We start from the raw sequence: 18,869 nt of genomic DNA on the forward strand, positions 1-18,869 counted from the left end.
TTTGTGAGTCTCCTTAGTGTCTGCATTGTTGTCTAAGTTCTCTGGGATTGTGGTTTGTAGGTTGGCTTTCTTTGCTTTATGTTTAAAAAACACCTATGAGTGACTACATGTGATAATTGTCTTTCTGGGTCTGGGTTACCTCACTCAAAATAATGTGTTCTAGCTCCATCCATTTTCCTGCAAAATTCAAGCTATCATTATTTCTTTCTGCTGTGTAGTACTCCGTTGTGTAAATGTACCACATTTTCCTTATCCATTCTTTGATTGAGGGGCATTTAGGGTGTTTCCAGGTTCTGGCTATGACAAACAAAGCTGCTATGAACATAGTTGAGCACATGTCCTTGTGACACAAATTGAGCATCCTTTGGATATATACCCAAAAGTGGCATTACTGGGTCTGAAGGAAGATTGTTTCCTAATTTTCTGAGAAATCACCACACTGACATCCAAAGGGGTTGTACCAGCTTGCATTCCCACCAACAATGCAGGAGTGTTCCCTTTTCCCCACAACCTCCCCAGCATAATTTGTCATCAGTGCTTGTGATTTTGGCCATTCTTACAGGTGTAAGATGGAATCTCAGAGTTGTTTTGATTTGCATTTCTCTGATGACTAAGGATGTTGAACATTTCCTTAAGTGTCTTTCAGCCATTTTAGATTCCTCTGTTGAGAATTTTCTGTTTAGGTCTGTATTCCATTTTTTTAATTGGATTATGTCATCTTTTGGTGTCCAATTTCTTGAGTTCTTTGTATATTTTGGAGATCAGCCCTCTGTCTCATGTGGGGTTAGTGAATATCTTTTCCCATTCTGTAGGCTGTCGTTTTGTCTTGTTGACCGTGTCCTTTGCTTTACAGAAGCTTTTCAATTTCAGGAGGTCCCATTTATTGTTTCTCTCAGTGTCTGTGCTGCTGGGGTTCTATTTAGGAAGTGGTTCCCTGTGCCAATATGTTCAAGTGTACTTTCCACTTTCTCTTCTATAAGGTTCAGTGTGGCTGGCTTTATGTTGAGGTCTTTGATCCATTTGGACTTGAGTTTTGTGCATGGTGATAGATATGGGTCTAGTTTCATTTTTCTACATTTTGATATCCAGTTATGCCAGCACCACTTGTTAATTATGCTTTCTTTTTTCCATTTGATATTTTTTGCTTTTTTTTTTTTTTTTTGGTTTTTCGAGACAGGGTTTCTCTGTAGCTTTTGGTGCCTGTCCCAGAACTAGCTCTTGTAGACCAGGCTGGCCTCGGACTCCCAGAGATCTGCCTGCCTCTGCCTCCAGAGTGCTGGGATTAAAGGCGTGCGCCACCACTGCCCGGCTGCTTTTTTTTTTTTTAAATCAAAGATCAGGTGTTCGAAGATGTGTGGATTGATATCTGGGTCTTCTATTTGGTTCCATTGGTCCTCCTGTCTGTTTTTATGCCAATACCAGACTGTTTTTAGTACTGTAGCTGTGTAGTAGAGTTTGAAGTCAGGGATTGTGATGCCTCCAGAAGTTCTTTTATTACATAGGATTGTTTTGGATATCCTGGGTTCTTTGCTTTTCCAAATGAAGTTAAGTACCGTTGTTTCGAGGTCTTTAAAGAATTTTGCTGGGATTTTGATGGTCTAGAACAAAGTTTTATTATATAGCCCAGGCTAGTCTGGATCTTGCTGTGTTGCGGGCTAGGCTTGCCTTGAACTTGTTGTAGGTAATTCTCCTATTGCTTCCCAAGTGCCTATTGGTTCTTGGAAACCTATGAACACATATGTTACATTTACTTCAGCTAAGTAACCAAGTTAGAAAATTACTAGGAAGAGATAGTGTCCAAGGCCCCTCTGAGACACTGAAGTGAGCAGCTGCTGCCACCTAGTGGCTAACCTAGAAATGGGTAGGGCCTCCAGGGAAAGAACCCTTTGGTTCTCCCTTGCTAAGGCAGGGGTACGAGTGTGAGGCAGGTGTGAGAGAGAGAGAGGGAGGGAGGGAGGGAGGGAGAGAGAGAGAGAGAGAGAGAGAGAGAATATGAGTGTGAGGCTGGTGTGTGTTGGAAATGGGAGCCCACCTGCAAGCATCATCACCTTGGGGTGTGTGAAGCTTCTGGAGTCTCTGGAACCCAATAGAGAACCCTGGGTTGAGCAGGAGCCCCGAGTGTTGACCCCGCTCCCCAACCTGCCACTGTCTGGCCCTGGGCAAGGACACCGACCAGCCTCTCAGCAAAGACTACCACAGTAAGACACAGAAGGCTCATGCTCCAAGCTCTGCTGCTGCCCAAAGGGCCTCAAAGGGGACAGGACACTCTCTTCCGGCTCCCACAGGCTCCCCACTCTCCTGTTGTTAGGGCATTGGGAGCCCGGCTCCAGCAACTGCGGGAACATCCATCTGTAGCCACTTGTCTTTCGCTGGGTAGCTTCAGTGTCTAGGGGCTCTGAGGTCAAGGGCTGGCTTCCTTTCTCAGACTGTGGCAAGAGCCATTTGTCCTCCTGCTCCTCCTTCCCAGGGTGAGTCCCCTGCTGTGGATGAGAGATTCTTCCCAGCCCCAGTTTGAGGGCACTGCCAGACTGGACCTATGAGACCTGAACCCTGCCACAGGGCAACTTTGACACTGGCTAAGCCCTTGGCAGTTAGCGCTTGTGCTTAGTCCCTGGGGCCCAGAGCCTGCAAAAAGCCCCCATCTCGAAGCCCCAGGCTGGATATGGAGAGGAGAGGGTGGAGGCAGAGAGGCAGAGGCATTGTAGAATAAATAGAACTTTATTCTTTCTCCAGTAGAATTCAGTGGAAACCCAGCAGTAACAAGTATACCAGTGGGCTCCGGGGTGAGACCCCACCCAGGCAGGAGGGCAGGGTAAGCCTGCTCCCCCAGCCCAGGGGTGTAGGGGGAGGGAGGGGACCCCCTGGAGTCCCGTCCTGCGGGGCAAGGAGGGGGCACAGAGGGATTGGGGGGAGGCCAGGGAAATGAAGGAACTCAGGCCAAGTGTGTGTGTGTGTGTGTGTGTGTGTGTGTGTGTGTGTGTGTGTTGGAGGGCCCCATGGGGTGCTGGTGGCTATGAGGCTGGGGGCAGGGGTAACTTGGACCCCTTAGCCAGCCCCTTCACAGTGGGGCTGAGGCTTGGATGAAGTGAGCTCTGATGGGCAGTGAGGAGTAGCATCCTACTCATCCGAGGGGCCCTAGCTTTACCCTCCCCCTACTTCTTGGTGGTCAAAGGCAGAAGCCAAAGCCAGGATCCCTTCCTCCCAGGGGTAGCTGCCTGGGACGCCCACACCCAGTGCTGGGCAGAGGGAGAAGGGAAGCTGCTTCCCGCACAGGTCAGGAGAAGGCGGCCTTGGAAAGTTAGTATTTCACAGTATTAGAGAGAACGGGAGGATGACAGGCTGCGGGGTGGGGCGCATCCAGGAGAGGGGAGCCCTTCAGAGCCCTGCCCATCCCAAGGACCCACCCCTTCAGCTCTAGATCCAGCTCCCCCAATACACAGCACAAATTCCTTCAGTATAAATGTGCTTAAAATGAAAATTCTTATTAAAAAAATCAAAACAAAAAAAAATTAAAATAAAAACGAAACCAGCGAGAATTAATATCTGGGGGGTTGGTACGCAGGATATGTACAGGGGATCTCCCCCACCCTGGACACCCCCTCTGTCACCATCTGAAGCAGGGGGAAGTTCCCCAACGGGGGAGAGATGGCTTGAGTTCGGAGGACAGGAAGCCAGGTCCCGGCATTTGCTGGTGATAAAGACGTGGCAAGGTGCGTTGGGGCTCAGGCCCAGGTCCTCACATGGCTCAATGCCTGGCCCCTGATGCCAGCCCAGGCTGCCGGAAGAGGGCAGTCCATCTTGGGTCCAGGCCTCTGTCCACAGAGTCACTGCCTCCTCCCTCCTGTCCCCGCAGAAGGTTCCCAGTTCTGTCTGGGAGGAAGAGGCGGGGCAGGGCTGATGGGTCATGTGGCCAGTAGGAAGGCAGAGAAAGCCAGGGCAGGGTTGAGGATCGTCCATGTGGAGGTCATGGGGACTGGGTGGCAGGGCTGCTTCTGTGGGAGCTGGGGCTGAGGCTGGGGCTACAGCTACCCGGAGGGGGGGCCAGGCCACCCCCATCTCGGGTTCCGCCCCCCGACTGTCCGCTTAGAGTGTCCAAGCCCTCAGAGTTCTCCAGCATTTCCTGGATAAGAGGAGGCATGGAGCCGGGAATCTCCATCTTCAGGGTGATCACTCGCTCCGCTCCTGTGGGGACGAAGGAGGAGGTCAGAGACTTGCCCAGAAGGGGGCATCACAGGGTGAGGAGACCAATGCCACCCATATGGGCATCTACCATGCACCGCATCCAGGGCTCAGTGACTTGATACAAAAGCCAGCTCTCTCGAGCCCGCAGTGTGGCAACTGGATAAAGCATTTTGAATGTGAGGCTTCTGCCTGTCTGGGTTTGGCCCTAAGCCTCAAGTCATGGACTGCCCAGCAGGCACTGCCAAACACCATCACCGCTCCCTTCCTCACAGGAAGCTGAGGTTCGGAGCTGGCAAGAGGCCTGCCCGCCAGTCTATACCCACATGACCTCTTACAGAGGCAGGCCTTGGACTACCATGGAAAAGTGACAGCAAGAGCCATAACCTAGACACAGACGGGGACAGACTAGCTTCAGTGAGGAAGACACACAGCCTGACTCAGTCCTGAGCCTTCTTCCACGCGAAGGACTCACCCTTGGCGCTGATGCTCCGAAGATCTGTGATCTTCATCAGCATCTTGGGGAACATGTGGGGACGGCTGGGCCTCCGTTTCCGGACGTAGACCTTCAGTGCCTCCAGCAGCGGCTCCTGCAGCATGTCCACCTTGTCTGGCTGCTCCAGGTCCTGCCGGTCTGAGCATAAAACCGCCCCTGAGCAGGCACACCCTCATCCCCCCCCCCAACCCCACACCCAAACCCACTCCACCAAGCAGGCATACAGATGCATTCCCAGATGTGGCCACTTGGGGGCGGGTCTGCCCAAGCCACAGAGGGCAGAAGGCTGGCCGCAAGGTAGGCCTGAGAGGATCTCTGGACTGGCAGACAGCACAGGGCTTTTTTTTTTTTTTTTTTTTTCGGATTTTTCGAGACAGAGTTTCTCTATGGAAACCTGTCCTAGAACTAGCTCTTGTAGACCAGGCTGGCCTCGAACTCACAGAGTGCTGGGATTAAAGGCGTGCGCCACCAATGACCGGCAGCAGCACAGGGCTTTTAAACTCTAAAAGGAAGTGGGGTGTGGGCTGTTTGAAGCTCTCCACAGTAGCTGTGTTGGTGGAGATGGGAAGCCCAACCGCTAACACGGGGAGCTCTCCCCATACAAAGCAAGGACTTCCCTGCAGCTTCTCCTCTCACGGCCATCATTACTATGACTGATATAGTCTTTATCAGTGTAGCACGGAAGAACAGTAAAATAACAACCAATATTAGCTGGGTCTCACTCTTGATGCTGTAGAGGAGTGTCACCTGGGAGAGAGTAAGTGCCCCGAGACCAGACCTGCCCCTCCAGGCCGCAGCCAGCCTCCAGAGAGCCACCTGAACCTCACCCACCTCCACAGATGAGGCAGATGGCACTGAGCAATCCAGTCTCCGCATCGTCCATCTCCAGGGGCAGCAGCTGGTTGGCGAAGGCAAAAACCAAGTCGGTGAGAGGGCCAAAGCCAGCATTGTGCATCTGCGTCCGGTTCAGGGTCAGCCCGTCTGAGAAGGTCATTGTGTCTTGTTCAGGCGTGTACCGCGTGCAGATTCGCAGAATCTGGGTGCAGAGGATGTACAGGTTCGGAGACTGGGGCGCCACCCCCCGCTTCTGCCCCAACCCCTGGTACGCCAGCTCCAGCATTCCCGGAGGCCCTCCCTGGCAAGCGGCCAGAGCATGGCTGGCTGGCTGACAGAATTTTCTCCAGTGATGGAAAGGTTCTGTCTGCACCATCTAGCGCGGTAGCCACCAGCCCCATGTGGCTCCTGAGCACTTGAGATGTGGCTAATGCAGCTAAGGGGCTGAACTGAGTCTAATCGCAATTAAACTTAAACAGACGCACGTGTCCATCGCCAAGACACTGGGCGATGGATCTAGGCCACACCGCCTCCTTACAGGGAAATCAGGAAGGAAAGGCGTTTCCAGCCAGCAAGACGTAAGGCAGAGCCATCCCCAGGACTGTCCCATTCAGCCTCAACAGTTTGCTCCTGATGGTGCTTCCCACATCTGTGCACGGCACCGGGGACAGGCGCCGGGGGTCAGGCATGCGATACCTCCCAGGTCTTCACCAGGGATGTGTCTGAGGAAGAGGCCGGGAACCCTGGTGAGGGATTCTGTAGAAGCCTCCTGCCAGCTTGGGCAGCTCGCACTACTTCAGGCATCCCACTCACAATTCAGGCCATGGCGCGCTACCGCACGCCAACTCCACCGGAGTCCCCGCAGCAGGCCCTTCCACTTCCTGCTCCCAGGAAACAGCACTTTCTCATGATGCCTCACTACCAGACGTTAGTGGTATCGTTAGTGGTATCGCCTCTCCAGGGTCTCTCTTCACAGGGAAGGGACAGGACAGCTCTCATCCCACGCCAGCCGGCACTATCGGCTTGCAGTGTTCATTTACTTGTCCGTGGCCTCCTCCCCTCGAAGAGAGGATGGAAGTGTGACCGCCTCTAGACGCCCAGCTCAGAGGGGTCTAGGTCAGTCTTTCTACGGACTGAATGGACAGGTGGGATGTGAGCTGACGAGAGGCTGCACGGATAAGCAGGTGGACGGGAGCAGCCTGAGTGCTAGGTGGCTGAGTGGACAGACGGACACAGGAGAGGGAGAACGTGGACGTTCGGGTTCTGAGAAAGGTTCTAGAAAGTGACTGTTCGGCCAAGACTAGATCCTACGGATCCACACGCAGGGACACGGCGAAGGGCAGGGGTAAACGCTCACCAGGATATCCAGGCAGGCTGCCTTGAGGAGGGTGATCTGGTCAGCGATGGTGAGGGTGGTGAAGCCGGGAAGCTGCTTGGCGAACTCCACCGTCTTAATGATGCACTTGGTGGAGAGTTCACTGAACTTGTCCCAGAGGTCAATGTCCAGAGAGACGCGCTGTTCTGAGCTGTTGTTCTGAGAGAGGCCAGGAGAGTAAGGAGAGTTACGCACCCATTCTCCAGCCTGTCCCCTGCCTGCCCTCCACCCGGCCTTTGCTTCCAGACGGCGGCGGCTAGGAGAAAGGTGCTGGAAGGGGTGGCGGAAGAAGGGGCCCTGGGCGTGTGGCACCCCTCCTGGCCAGCATACCGTAGTGTACTTGCCCAGCTGGCAGAGGGCCGGGAAGGTCTCCTGGTGAGCCTTGCGCACCTTCTCGATGAGCTCCCCCACCTCCGGGGTCAGCGTGTAGCTCTCTGAGCACTCAGCCTTGGGAGCCTCTTTCTTCTTTTTGTTTCGATCGTTTCGCACCGCTGTGGGGGACGTGGATGGGTTAGAGAGAAACTGCCGTGGCTCAGGGCCAGGCCCAGCCCATGCTGTTCACCAACCAGACAGACAGACAGACAGACAGACGCACGCACGCACGCACGCACATAAGCACACAAAGCCAGTGTGACATTCCAGCCCTCCGTGTCTACCTGACTCATCTTAAATCCTACTCCAGGCCCATGACCACAGCGGCCACACGTGCGCACAATGCCCTTGGCCAGCACGTAGTGCTCTGTCATGCATCTACTCCAGCCCACACTCTAAGAACATGAGCCCAGACTGGCAGTCATGCTAACTGAGTCCTCGCCCTGTGCCTGCCTGCCAGGAATCCTTAGTGTCCCGGCTCTCCTGGCAGCAGTCTCCCTGGGGTTCCCTAAGACTGGCCCAAAGCAGCTCCCTGGGCAGGCAGGGAATAGGGCTCCCCAACCACAGAATGGGGGGCCCCCCAGGCGGAAGAATCTCTTGGCCCATTAGCCGGGGGCGCTGAGCCGCACACACCACTCGGCTTTAAAGAAGCAATGGGGTCGTTACCAGCCGATTATCCCAGACACACAATCACTCACAGGCCCTCGGTGGCGGCTGCTGACGCGGGAGGAAGGAAGGGTGGGGGTGGGGGTCCAGGGAGGGGATGGGGGTGGGGGGGGAGCTGGCATAATTTGGAGATCACTCATGTCGATTCTGCAAATTCAATAAAGTGCAGGGGAGAGAAGGGAGAGGGAGAGGCAGAGTGGGGGGATAATTTGGGAAGAGAAAATTGCAGCTGTGACAAGACGTTTATCATTCGGAAGCTTTAATTCTATTGAAATGGCAGCTGCTCAGCTCCGGGGCACAGAGCAGCCAGAGAGAGGGGAAGGGGGGGTTGTTGGTAGGAAGGAGAGGGGGTCCCCACCCTCGTCCTGTCCTTCTGCAGTGGAAAGAAGGAAGGTGGACCAAAGGGAGAAAGAAGGAAGTGACAGTCTTTTAGCGAAAGGTCCGTCCTGCACGTCCCAAGTAATCACAGACTGCAGAGGACAGTCACCACTTCCTGAGTGCGGGACCAACACTCCCAGTCTTTGGTGACAGGAGGTAGCAGGATATCCAGCCCTCTATTCCTGCCTGGGGCTCTTGGTGTGTTACTCAGAACCATCTTTCCCTACACCCCTCCCCACAAAGGGCTGGAGGGGGTCCTGCAGCCCCCTCCCCCACCTCCTCCCCCAAGGCTCGGGCTCCATGGCAACGGCCACGCAGACAAGGAGGCGTCTGTCAGCGTCATTTATCTCTGACATCATCAATCACTGGTCACCACGGCAACACCCATGATTCAACACAAGAGGGTCTCTCCCTGTCCAGCCCTCCTTCTGTCCCTCCCTCCTTCAGGGCCTCAGCTGGGCCCAAACTGGAAACCCCTGTTCCTCCTGGATCTGAGAAGCCAATTCTCTTCCAGCTCAGGAGGGAGTTCCAGGTTTATCCAGACAATGGCTTCAGGGGTCCCATGGCAGCCCCCCAACACAGACATACCAACTAACACCCTCTGGCCCATCCCCTAAGATACACAAGGGACAGGGGTATGTTACTCAGCCACACCCCAAAGCCAAGCAAAGCCCAGGAGAAAGCTATCCTGGGGGTAGGTACTCATGCACAAGCATGCAAGCATGCAAGATGTGCTAATGGGAGGATTCTGCGCATTCTGTGCTTAAACAACGCGCGGACACAGAGCCTGCCAGACTCACAGACAGGTTCGTGTAGTTGTCCACAAAGTAACCTTAACTAGAAGCCTGCCTGCCACCGCACACATGCTCACACGTGCACAAGGACGCACAGCACCCCCACCACCAGCCTTCAGAAACGCCGCAGGCCCCACCTTGGGCGGGGCTTGGCCCCCAGCCCTAGGACACTCACACTCCTTGGACATGCCCACTTCGAAACATTTCTGCAGCCGGCAGTACTGGCAGCGGTTCCGGGTCACCTTGTTGATGATGCAATTCTTGTCCCGGTGACACGTATACACCATGTTCTTTTGGATGCTGCGTCGGAAGAAGCCCTGGGTGCAGAGGGAAAGGAGACAGGTTATACACACCACAGTGAGAACAGCCTGGCTGCTACCCTCCAAACGCTCTGCCTTGGCCTGCCTAAGAAGGCGGGAAAAGGCGGGAATATGACTCCCCCAAAAGGACACTCTGAGAGAACCCAGGCCTGTCTGTATCTCATAGGCTGGCTTGGAGTTCTCCACAACATCCATCTCTGTACCTGATTCTTCTCTTTCAAAGAAAGGGACTCAGGGTTGAATCTGGGGTAGGACACACAAGGCTGGAGATGGGAGAAAGAAGTGTCTGGGACTCAGAGCCTGGGACTCAGGACACAGCACAGTAACCAGTAGGAGGAACTGGGCAAGGTGGAGCACACCTTTAATCCTAGCCCCCGGGAGACTGATGCAGGTGGATCTCTGAGAGTTTGAGTCTAGCCTGGTCTACATAGAGAGTTGCAGGACAGCCAGAGCTGCGTGAAAGGGAGACCCTGTCACAAAAGACCAAAAGAGGCCGGGCAGTGGTGTGGCACACCTTTAATTCTAGCATTAGGGAGGCAGAGGCAGGCGGATCTCTGTGAGTTCAAGGCCAGCATCTTCTACAAAAAGCTAGTTCCAGGACAGCCAGGGCTATACATAGACATAGAAACACTGTCTCGAAGCACAAATAAAACAACGACCAAAAGAAGACAGCTGTAGGAAGCTGAGAAGGGACCCTGTGCACAGTCACGCACACTTATGAGCAAGACATTTACCAACTACACATATGCACTGGACAGTCACAGAAAGACCAGGCTGTCCAGGGTTCTGCAATACAAGCGAGCACAGAAACTGAGTGACTAGGCAGCAGGAAGGCAGGACAAGCCAGACAGGACTAGCACACGGGCACCGCTGTCCACTACCCTTGACTTCTTTGATCTCACACCTGGAGATGGCTAGTCGAGACTGAGATTCTAAGAGCCCAAAATACTGAAAGTGTACATATTCTAGACCCTTTTTTGGTTTGGCTTTGTGCGTGTGTGTGTTTCCAGACAGGATTTTTCTGTAGCTTTGGAGCCTGTCCTGGAACTAGCTCTTGTAGACCAGGCTGGCCCCAAACTGGGATTAAAGGTGCACGCCACCGCCCAGCTTCTAGGCCCTTATCTTTGAAGGAAGAAACGGGAGCAGAGGCTCTGCTGTTTGGTAGGGAAGATATCCAGGACCACAGTGGCCAGGAAGGTTCAGCTACACACGTGCCCGAGTAAGAAGGCAGGAAACCCAGCGGCCACTAGGGAGCCCACAGCCTGGACACCTGAAGGGAGCCAAGGCCGGGTGTCTGCTACTAGCTGTCTCCTGCAAGGATGCCATGAACAGCTTCAGGCAAGGCCACTGGGGGCAGGCCTCCTGGGTCCCCAGCCAAGAGTCAGGCAGCAGCCAGCTCACCATGGCAACCTGGGCAACAGTGGCAGGGCCAGTGTATACCCTGCCAGCCAGAGGATAGAGACAAGGAGAGCATGGCAGGAGGGGGTTTCTGGAGTGAGGGAACCACTGCTCATTTATGGCGGAGGCCCTGTGGTAGACAGCCTCCTCCTCCTCCTCCACAGTTGCTGAAGAAGCAAAAGCGGGAGGCTTCGGAAACAACCCTGCCAACTGCTCGCTGAGGCCACAACAGAGGGGGGCATCCGATGTATCTACTCAAAACTGTCTTCCATGACACCCTCACTCACCTTGCAGCCCTCACAGGCGCTGACCCCATAGTGGTAGCCCGATGACTTGTCCTGACAGACGAAGCAAGGCTTGTAGATGCGGGGCAGAGGTGGTGGCGAGGGGGGGCTGGGCACTATCTCTTCTGAACTGCTGCTCTGGGTCTCGATGGCTAGGAGAGAAGGAGGAGAGTTAGAGACCCGGGCCACTACCCTCAGCACCCTGTCCACCCTGCCCCAGTAACCCTGGCCTGGACACTAGGGCAACATTCAAAGCCTACACAGTGATGGTCTCTGCAGCCAGGGGAAGGGCAGTTAAATATCCAGACCCCCATGATTCCTATGTCCCCAGAACCCACCTTCAATTCCAGCTCGCTCCCCCCCCCCCCCACACACAGAGCTATAATTGGAGGGTGAGGGGAGTGAGCTTGGTTTGGAAGCCCTAATACAAATAGCACCTTAGGCAGAGCTCCCCCAAGTTCAGAAGGAGTTAAGGCTTAATGAAGAGGGAGGGAAGGACAGAGACTAAAAGCAGAGGAAGCAGGGGTCAACAGGATATTCAAAGCCGGCCACTCCCTGGCCCCTTCTGCTTCCGCTCTCCCTCCTCCACCCCCTCCAACAGCAGTCAGAGCCCCTCCCCCACCCAAACAATCCCCTGGCTAAGGTGGGGTCCAAGGCAGCACACAGGAAGAATCAGATGTTGGGGCGAGACAAGAGAGCACGCCCTGAGATAGAAGGGGGGGACGGACCTCCTGGAGACAGAAGAGCCCCCACAGCTCCTAGAAGCCCATCACTCTGGATGCCCAAGTCTGTGGGGAAGACAAAAGGGGTCTGTTCCCATCAATGCTCTGTCTGTCTGTCTAAAGACTACGTCCGGGTTACTACCCCCTCCGCTGTTATTCAGCTCCAAGAGGGCAGCCAGGAGGGGGTGACCTAGCCAGCAGGGGCAGTCCACCCAAGCAAAAGCTCTGTGCCTGGCTCTCTGCCCACCAGACAGAACATGGCTACTTGGGTGAGAGTTGGCTGTGCCCAGAGCCTGGGCTGCTGGGGATACAAGATGACAGATAACTATAGCAGAGACCATCCCAGATTCCCAGAGGGCCCTCCAGCATCCTCCTTTGTCCCCTCCATTTCTACGGAGGCAAGGATGGGTGGGAATCCACTTCCCTCCCATCTAGTTCTGTCCGTACGCCACCCAGTGCGTGGAGAGATGGCCAGGGTTCCCGTGCCTAAGCTCCTGTGGCTACGGAGTCAGGCGGAGAGGTAGGACACTTGGGGACACTGGAGCATGGCTGCATACTACCACCCTCGTTACCTGCAAACACACCGGGGAACTATGCCAACAGCCTTGGCAGGACTTCTCCTGGCTCCTGCTTGGGCCTGGACATCAGCCTAGCCAACCAGCATGGCTGTAACCCATGTCCCCTTCCCTAACCAGAGACTATCCTGAAGGACTTTTCTGTCTATAACCCCGTAAGGTGTGGGCTGACCTGCAGCAATGTGCTCCTCATACCTACACAGAATGCCCTGCCCTGCCTTCTCACCCCACTTCCTTCTCAGGAGGCCTGACAAGCAAATCAAACAGGCAGGGAGGCCTGAGAACAGCTGCTGGGGGGCGGGGTTGGGGGGCCTGGGTGAGGCCAGGAGGCAAAGGGGCGAGTGACAAAGGAACCCTTTGTCGTGCTAACTTTTTCCAAGACGTAAAAGCAGTAACAATAGACAATCCAGACTTAGGGGGGCATCAAGGACAAGCGGGGAGCCTGGCCTCCAATCTTGGTCAGCATTCCAACAAGCACAGGAAGAAGGCATTGACCTGCCCCCCCCCCAAGACTGAGCCAAATTGGAGGGAAAGGAGGACTGAAGGAGATTTGGGGTTCAGGGCTGAGGGAGGGCATGAGATCTGGGGTTCAGGGCTGAGGGAGGGCATGAGGCACGGCAGGTATGGCACTGAGGGAGGGGAGAACCAGGATGAAGAGCAAAAGGCCAAGGACAGACCAGAGGGGCAAAGGCTCAGAGAAACCTAGAGGTAAGGCAAAGTCCAGAAAGTTGTTTATGGGGAATGAAGAGCTGGGCTTTTTTAAATCGTTTTGGGTGAGATAGTGGGCATGGCCCTAGGTGGGGGTCAGGGCTGGGTGAGGCCTCTTTTCAAGCCACCCCAGGCAGCTGGCTGGCGGGCTACCTCTGAGGCTCTAGCTTTGTCTGCACCCCACTTCACCTGTCACCCAGGTAACTCAACCTCTGAGGTTTTAACTCAAATCCTCAAGGCAGGGTCCCCCACCTCTCCAGACCTTCAGTCTGCAGCCTAGGGAGGCTAGTGTCAAGACCAAGCCAGAAGTGTATAGGTCTTCTCAGCCTCTGCTAAGACGAAGTTACAGTGTAGCGTGAGCAGGTGTGTGTTGTGGGGGGGGGGGAGTACCCTGGCCTGGCCCCACCCATCAGCCACCCTCCCTTGAGGCCCCAGCCCACAAATCTCTCCACTTCCTGAAGCAAGGCTGGGGCTGGAGAAGGACCAGACCTCAGCTCAAAGTTCCAGAGAGCAGCCAAGGGCTGGAAACGGCCCAGGAAGCCCGGCGTCCCCTCTCACCTCCGCTGCCAGGGCGCCCCTCCCCCGCTCCCCTCCTGGGCGGGCGTACACAAGGCGCAGGTCCCCACGCCCCAAAGCCGTTCGCAGGCTCGAGCAAGGGGCCAGTTTCCTGAAGGAGATCAGCAGGAAATCAGCTGGGCCCCTGGCCAGCGGCTCCCCTCCCAATCCAGCTGGCGCCCTTTGCAGCTCCCTTTATAGCCCCTAGGGAAAGATGGGGAGGGGGCGCGGAGCCCTCCGTATTGCCTTTTCTCCTCATGGGGAGAGGGCGAGGGCAGTTCTGGGTGCAGCAGCGCCAGAAAGCTCAACGCAAGGCCGGAACTTAACCATCGGTCATGATAAGCATCTCCCCCCCCCCCACTACGGGCATCCACGTGCTTCACATTCTTGGACGTCTGGAAGCGGGCGGAGGCGTGAGCTGCAGAGACTGGTGGGGGACAGATGGGGAGCCACATCCTGTGCACCCCTTGTCCTCTAGTGTACTGAAATGGGGGCTGTGGGAGGGAAGCAGAGTCCCCAAGGCCTTGCCATACCCAGCAGGTCTCCACCCACAGCCAACCTGCTCTCTTCCCTCCGCTGGTACAGGCCAGGAGGTAGGATTCTCCAAGACATCTAGAGGTGACTCCAGGCACTAGTCTCTATACACCAAAAGGTTCTTTTCAAGGTGGTGACACAGGTCCAGTGGTCACCAGGACTGCAGCTCACCAAGTACCCCAGAACAGCCTCCTTGAGGGGAGAAGGCTGAACATAGACAATACTGTTCTACTCAGACCACCACCGTTTTCCCACAGCAGGTTCTGTGTGCAGACAGGTCTCCACTTCCCCAAGTTCAGTGGTTGGAGAAAGGAGGGTGGGGGAGGCTCCCTGAATGGGCTGTCTCTCTACTAGCCTCCTCCCTCAAGTTCTGGGCCAAGAAGAGCTCAGCTGTCCTAGAGAGAGGACTTGGGGAAGAGACCCCAGGGGCTGAGGTCCCACCTTCCCCCAGTGCAAAGGAGAAGGCAGTCAGAGAGGAGAGCCTGGGGCTCAGCCCAATTAACCCGACCCCAGGGGTGACTCCTTACAGATAAGGGGGATGCTATTTCCCACCTCTTTTTCCCAAAGTCAGTGATCACCCACCCCTCCTGGTCTAAAACCTAACAGCTGATCTGCCTTGGAGGCAAAGGTCAGGGGGCAGGACAATAGGAAAGGCCCAAGGAGGTGTCTCCGAAAGGGCGGGGGTGGGCTGCCCTTCTCCTCAGGTCTCCCTTCCGTGAAAGAAGGGTTGTGGGTGGGCAAATCCTTTTCTACTCCAGCCTTCCCCAATATGCTAGGCCAGTGGTTCTCACCCCCCCTAACTCACAACCCTTTAATACAATTCCTTGTGCTGACCCCCACCCAACCATAAAAGTTATTTTCGCTGCTACTTCGTAACTGTAATTTTGAAACTGTTATGAATCGTAATGTAAATGATATCTGATATGTGATCCCCGTGAAAGGGTCCTTCAACACCCCCCCTCCAAGGGGTCACGACCCACGGGTTGAGAAGACCTGTGGTAGTCCTTAAGAGACCCAATCTTTCGTTGCTCCCTGGCAGGCAGAAAGGCGACAGCAGGTATGGGAAGGTGGGGGAGCCTCCTGGGAAGAGCCAATCCCACAGCAGAGTGGGAGATGAAACGTGAGCCACCTAACAACACCTTAGCACTAGCTCCCCACCGTCTAAAACACACTACCTCACAGCCGAGCATAAACATGCCCAGGTGTGCACCCTGGGGCATGCGCACAGGTCCTGGGTGGGAAAAGAACCTCCCCTTACAGCAGATCCTGAACCCAATTGAACCAGACTGGCGAGGGTGCTCAGCTGCCAGGACATCAAGGTTCGCAGCGGTCGTCCCTCTTAACAGCACAAAGCCTGGCCCTATTTCCCTAGACAGGGTAACAAAAGGACCCAAGAGTAGAGGAGACACATTCCCACTGCCAGAGAACCCCTCCACCCCGCCCTTAAAAACCGAGTATTTCCTAGAGAACAACCAGGATGAAAATTAAAGAGGATTCTTCACTCCAGCTTCTTTTCCCGTTCCCAGCATGAAAGTGCGCCCGCCAGCAAGGTGCCTAGTGCCAGACCTTCCCCCCAAGATGGATTAGTTGCCTCTCAAATTGTAAGGGGTAGCCAGGACAGCAACTGTCTGGTGAAGTCCCTTTCTGCCACACCCCACTATCAACACCAAGGACAGGGAGCAGTCAGTCCCCTACCACCGGCCACAGCGAGTCAAGAGCAGGGGCTGGGGGCATCAGTTGCCGCGCACGGGAGAGACGTCTCCCTAGGCTTTGACAGGGGTGGGATCTGGGGAGGTGGCCCCTCCTCTTCAGAACAGACAAGCCCACAGCCAGGACCTTTACCCCACCCTCCAGCAGGCTGTGGAACTATGGGTTCCTAACCAAGAAGATGTAAATGGGGGGCCAGAGGCTGGAATTTCATGTCTCTGGGAGAAGGAATACTCAAAGTTACTGAGCCCTACACCATGGTAGCGCGCCAGGGTCACTGGGTGGAGGGCAACTGTCCAGCTAGGACAGCCGAGTTACAGCGAGACAGACGGAAAGAAAGTGAGGGGTAGAGAGGTCCCCACCGCCACCCCCACCCCAGCTCCTACGGTAGCACTACGGAGGCCGGTACGTACAGTGGTTTGAGCCATTCCAAAGCGGAGTCCGGAGCGGGGTGGAGTAGGGACCCGGGGCAGGGAGCCCCTTCTCCGGGAGCAAACAGGCCCGGTTCTGGTTATAGAAGTCCACCACTAGGAAGGGGTTAGGGGCGGGGGCGAGCCCCCCGACTTCCACACTCTCGTACATCTTGCCCCACGAAGGCCGGAGGTCCAGGAGGGGAAGTCCTGCACGCGGCTCCCCTCACTCAGCCGGAGGCGCCATCCCCGCCAAGCGGCTGGGGGGCAAAGGGACAAGTCCCCTCGCCCCAACGGGCGGCCCCGCGGTGGGGCGCCCTGCCCAGAATTGCCCTCGCCTAAGTCCGCAGGTCGTTCCGCCGGTCCCAGGTGAAAAGCGGGAAGTTGCGCGGGTTGGGAGGAGGTCCCTCGGCGCTCGTTTGCAGGGAACGCCCGGCGGCCCGAGAACTGGAGGCTCCGGTGTCCCAGGCAGAGTCCAGCGGTTCCCCAAGTCCGCTGGCCTGGGGCGGGATCGGGGCGGAGACGGGGGTCACCGAGCACTTCCTTCTGCCGGCCAGAGCTCCCGGGCTTCTCCGCGGCTGAGATTCCGGGTACGGGTGGGGGAACCCCGTGCGGCCCCGCCTCCGCCGGCCCGGCGGCGGGCCGCTCGCTGGGTCTCCGGTGTGCACGCCGCCGCCCCCCCCCAGCCCGCGCGCCCCTTCTCTGGGATCCCAGCCCCTTGCCCCGCCCTGGCCAGGCGCCGCCCCTGGCTTAACCCTTTCCTGGCCGGTCGGGCTGCAGAGAACGAGATGAAGCGAGAGCCAGAAGGCAGCATGTGGACCGCGAGTGGGAGATCCTCAGAGTGGAAGCAGAGGCGGGAAATGAGCCGAGCACAGGGCTAGGCTGGGTAGGCAGAGCGGTGTGCACCAGGAGGCAAGACGGAAGAGTGGAGGGAATCCTCCCCATCCCAGTTCCGGCTCTCAGCCTCCCTAGTACTTTTGGTCAATCCCGGGCCCGGAGATGTTGAGGCGGGGAGGTGGGGTGGTCCCGGTGTCCTCCCCCTAAAAACACACCCCTCACCCAGCCACGGCTTCATTTGCCTAATGCAATGCGGCTGAACTCTCGCTGAACTCGCCTGGCGGCGCCTCACCTCCTGGTAACCCACCCACCGCGGCCCGTGACATCACCCGCTCGCCAACCCGCCCTCGAGGCTCGCCCACCGGCCCCTTTCTCGGCTCGGTCCGGCCCCAAACTCCGAACACGCTGGCAATGGGCACAGAGCCCAGATGCAGGTGACACAGCATTAGAACCACCAATGCGGCATGCTGGGTGTCCCGGGTATGACATTGTGCAGCTTGGGCGCTGTGTCGGAATGAGACACCCAGCTTGTGTCACTGTCTGTGACATCATGTGAGACTCCGGCTGCCGGCTCGCCCGCCGGAATCCGACGGGGCAGATCTGAGCTGTTAGCACAAACACTAGCGCGGAGCTCTCCTCCTACACTCGGCGTGCTTCCGGCGAGCAAAGCTCCGCCCAGGGTGTCTCCCAGCCCGGGAACTGGGATGGGCCAGCCCAGGACAGATAAAAGGAGAGACTGGTTCCTTCCAGCTGCCCACTTCCTTCCTAGGAGGTCTGTTTCTGCGGAAGAAACGCCAAGGTTAGGTAGGTCCCTAGAAAGAAGGGATACCCAGGGAAGACTAGGGTATCCTATGATCCTGCTCTCTTAAAAGAAGGGATAAAAATACACAGATTAATCTAGAAGCCAGGTTTTGTCCACACGTGATGCCCAGAGGTCCTCATGCTTGCGCAGCAAGGACTTTAACAAATGAGCTATCTTCCAGCTCAAAGCCAGGTTCTTCAGGTATGCTGCCATTTAATGCTTACAACGCCAAGGAAACATACAGACAGGTCTGGAGGTACAAGCTACAGACACAAGCAAGAGGGTCACAGATTCAAGGCCAGCCTGGGCTACCTATAGAGTGGATCAACATCCTGCGAAACCACACAGTGACATGGTATCTCAAATTTTTAAAGAGTTAAAAAAAAAAATAAAAGAACTCAGCTGGCTGTGTAGCCAAGCTGATAAAGGCACATTTGCATACATGCTATAATCACAACACTGGGCAGGTAGAAGCAAGAGCAGCTATAACCCCAACCCGCAACCCTAACAGTAATCCTGGCACTTGGGAGGCAGAGGCAGGCAGATTTCTGAGTCTGAGGAGTTCCAGGAGAGTCAGAGCTACACAGTGAGACCCTGTCTCTTAAAAGACGTTCTAGGGTCATCTTTGGTTACTTGTAGCAAGTTTGAGGCCAGCCTTAGATACATGAGACCCTGTCAGATATAAAGAACACTGGAGGGGTAGCTCTGTGACAGCATGTTTGCCTGACATGCCCCAAGCCCTGGGTTCAATCCCTATTCCTAACTGTGGGAAGTGGGGAGACTTCATGAATGGAGGTCTCAGCCAAAGAAGGTTGGTCCTCCAACACAAAAGGAAAGAGGGAACTATGCCACTAAAGCTCATGCCCCTACCAAACCAGGCCAACTCAAAATAAACTATATTTTCTGAGCGCCTTGTATATGAC

The 18,869-nt window shown here is 55.8% G+C and overlaps 1 protein-coding gene across 4 annotated transcripts in view; it reads right to left on the reverse strand.

The window, feature by feature from the left end:
- Positions 1-2,699: 2,699 nt before the first annotated feature.
- LOC121456676 (retinoic acid receptor alpha) overlaps positions 2,700-18,869 on the reverse strand; it is a 46,572-nt gene continuing 30,402 nt past the window's right edge. For 3 of the 4 annotated variants that reach the window (XM_041665055.1, XM_041665054.1, XM_041665053.1), the window contains 7 exons: positions 11,100-11,248; positions 9,270-9,411; positions 7,215-7,375; positions 6,867-7,043; positions 5,507-5,711; positions 4,655-4,813; positions 2,700-4,182 (listed from right to left, as the gene is read on the reverse strand). In XM_041665055.1, coding sequence (XP_041520989.1) covers positions 3,965-4,182; positions 4,655-4,813; positions 5,507-5,711; positions 6,867-7,043; positions 7,215-7,375; positions 9,270-9,411; positions 11,100-11,248 — 1,211 coding nt within the window. In that variant the 3' untranslated portion in view covers positions 2,700-3,964. Of the gene's footprint in view, positions 4,183-4,654; positions 4,814-5,506; positions 5,712-6,866; positions 7,044-7,214; positions 7,376-9,269; positions 9,412-11,099; positions 11,249-16,310; positions 16,984-18,869 lie in introns of those variants that run through there. The other variant, XM_041665056.1, reaches the window with a different exon arrangement.

This window comes from Microtus oregoni, unplaced genomic scaffold, assembly GCF_018167655.1.
Source record: "Microtus oregoni isolate MIOR12 unplaced genomic scaffold, Mior012 000015F_ref0000493, whole genome shotgun sequence".
Lineage (NCBI taxonomy): Eukaryota > Metazoa > Chordata > Mammalia > Rodentia > Cricetidae > Microtus > Microtus oregoni.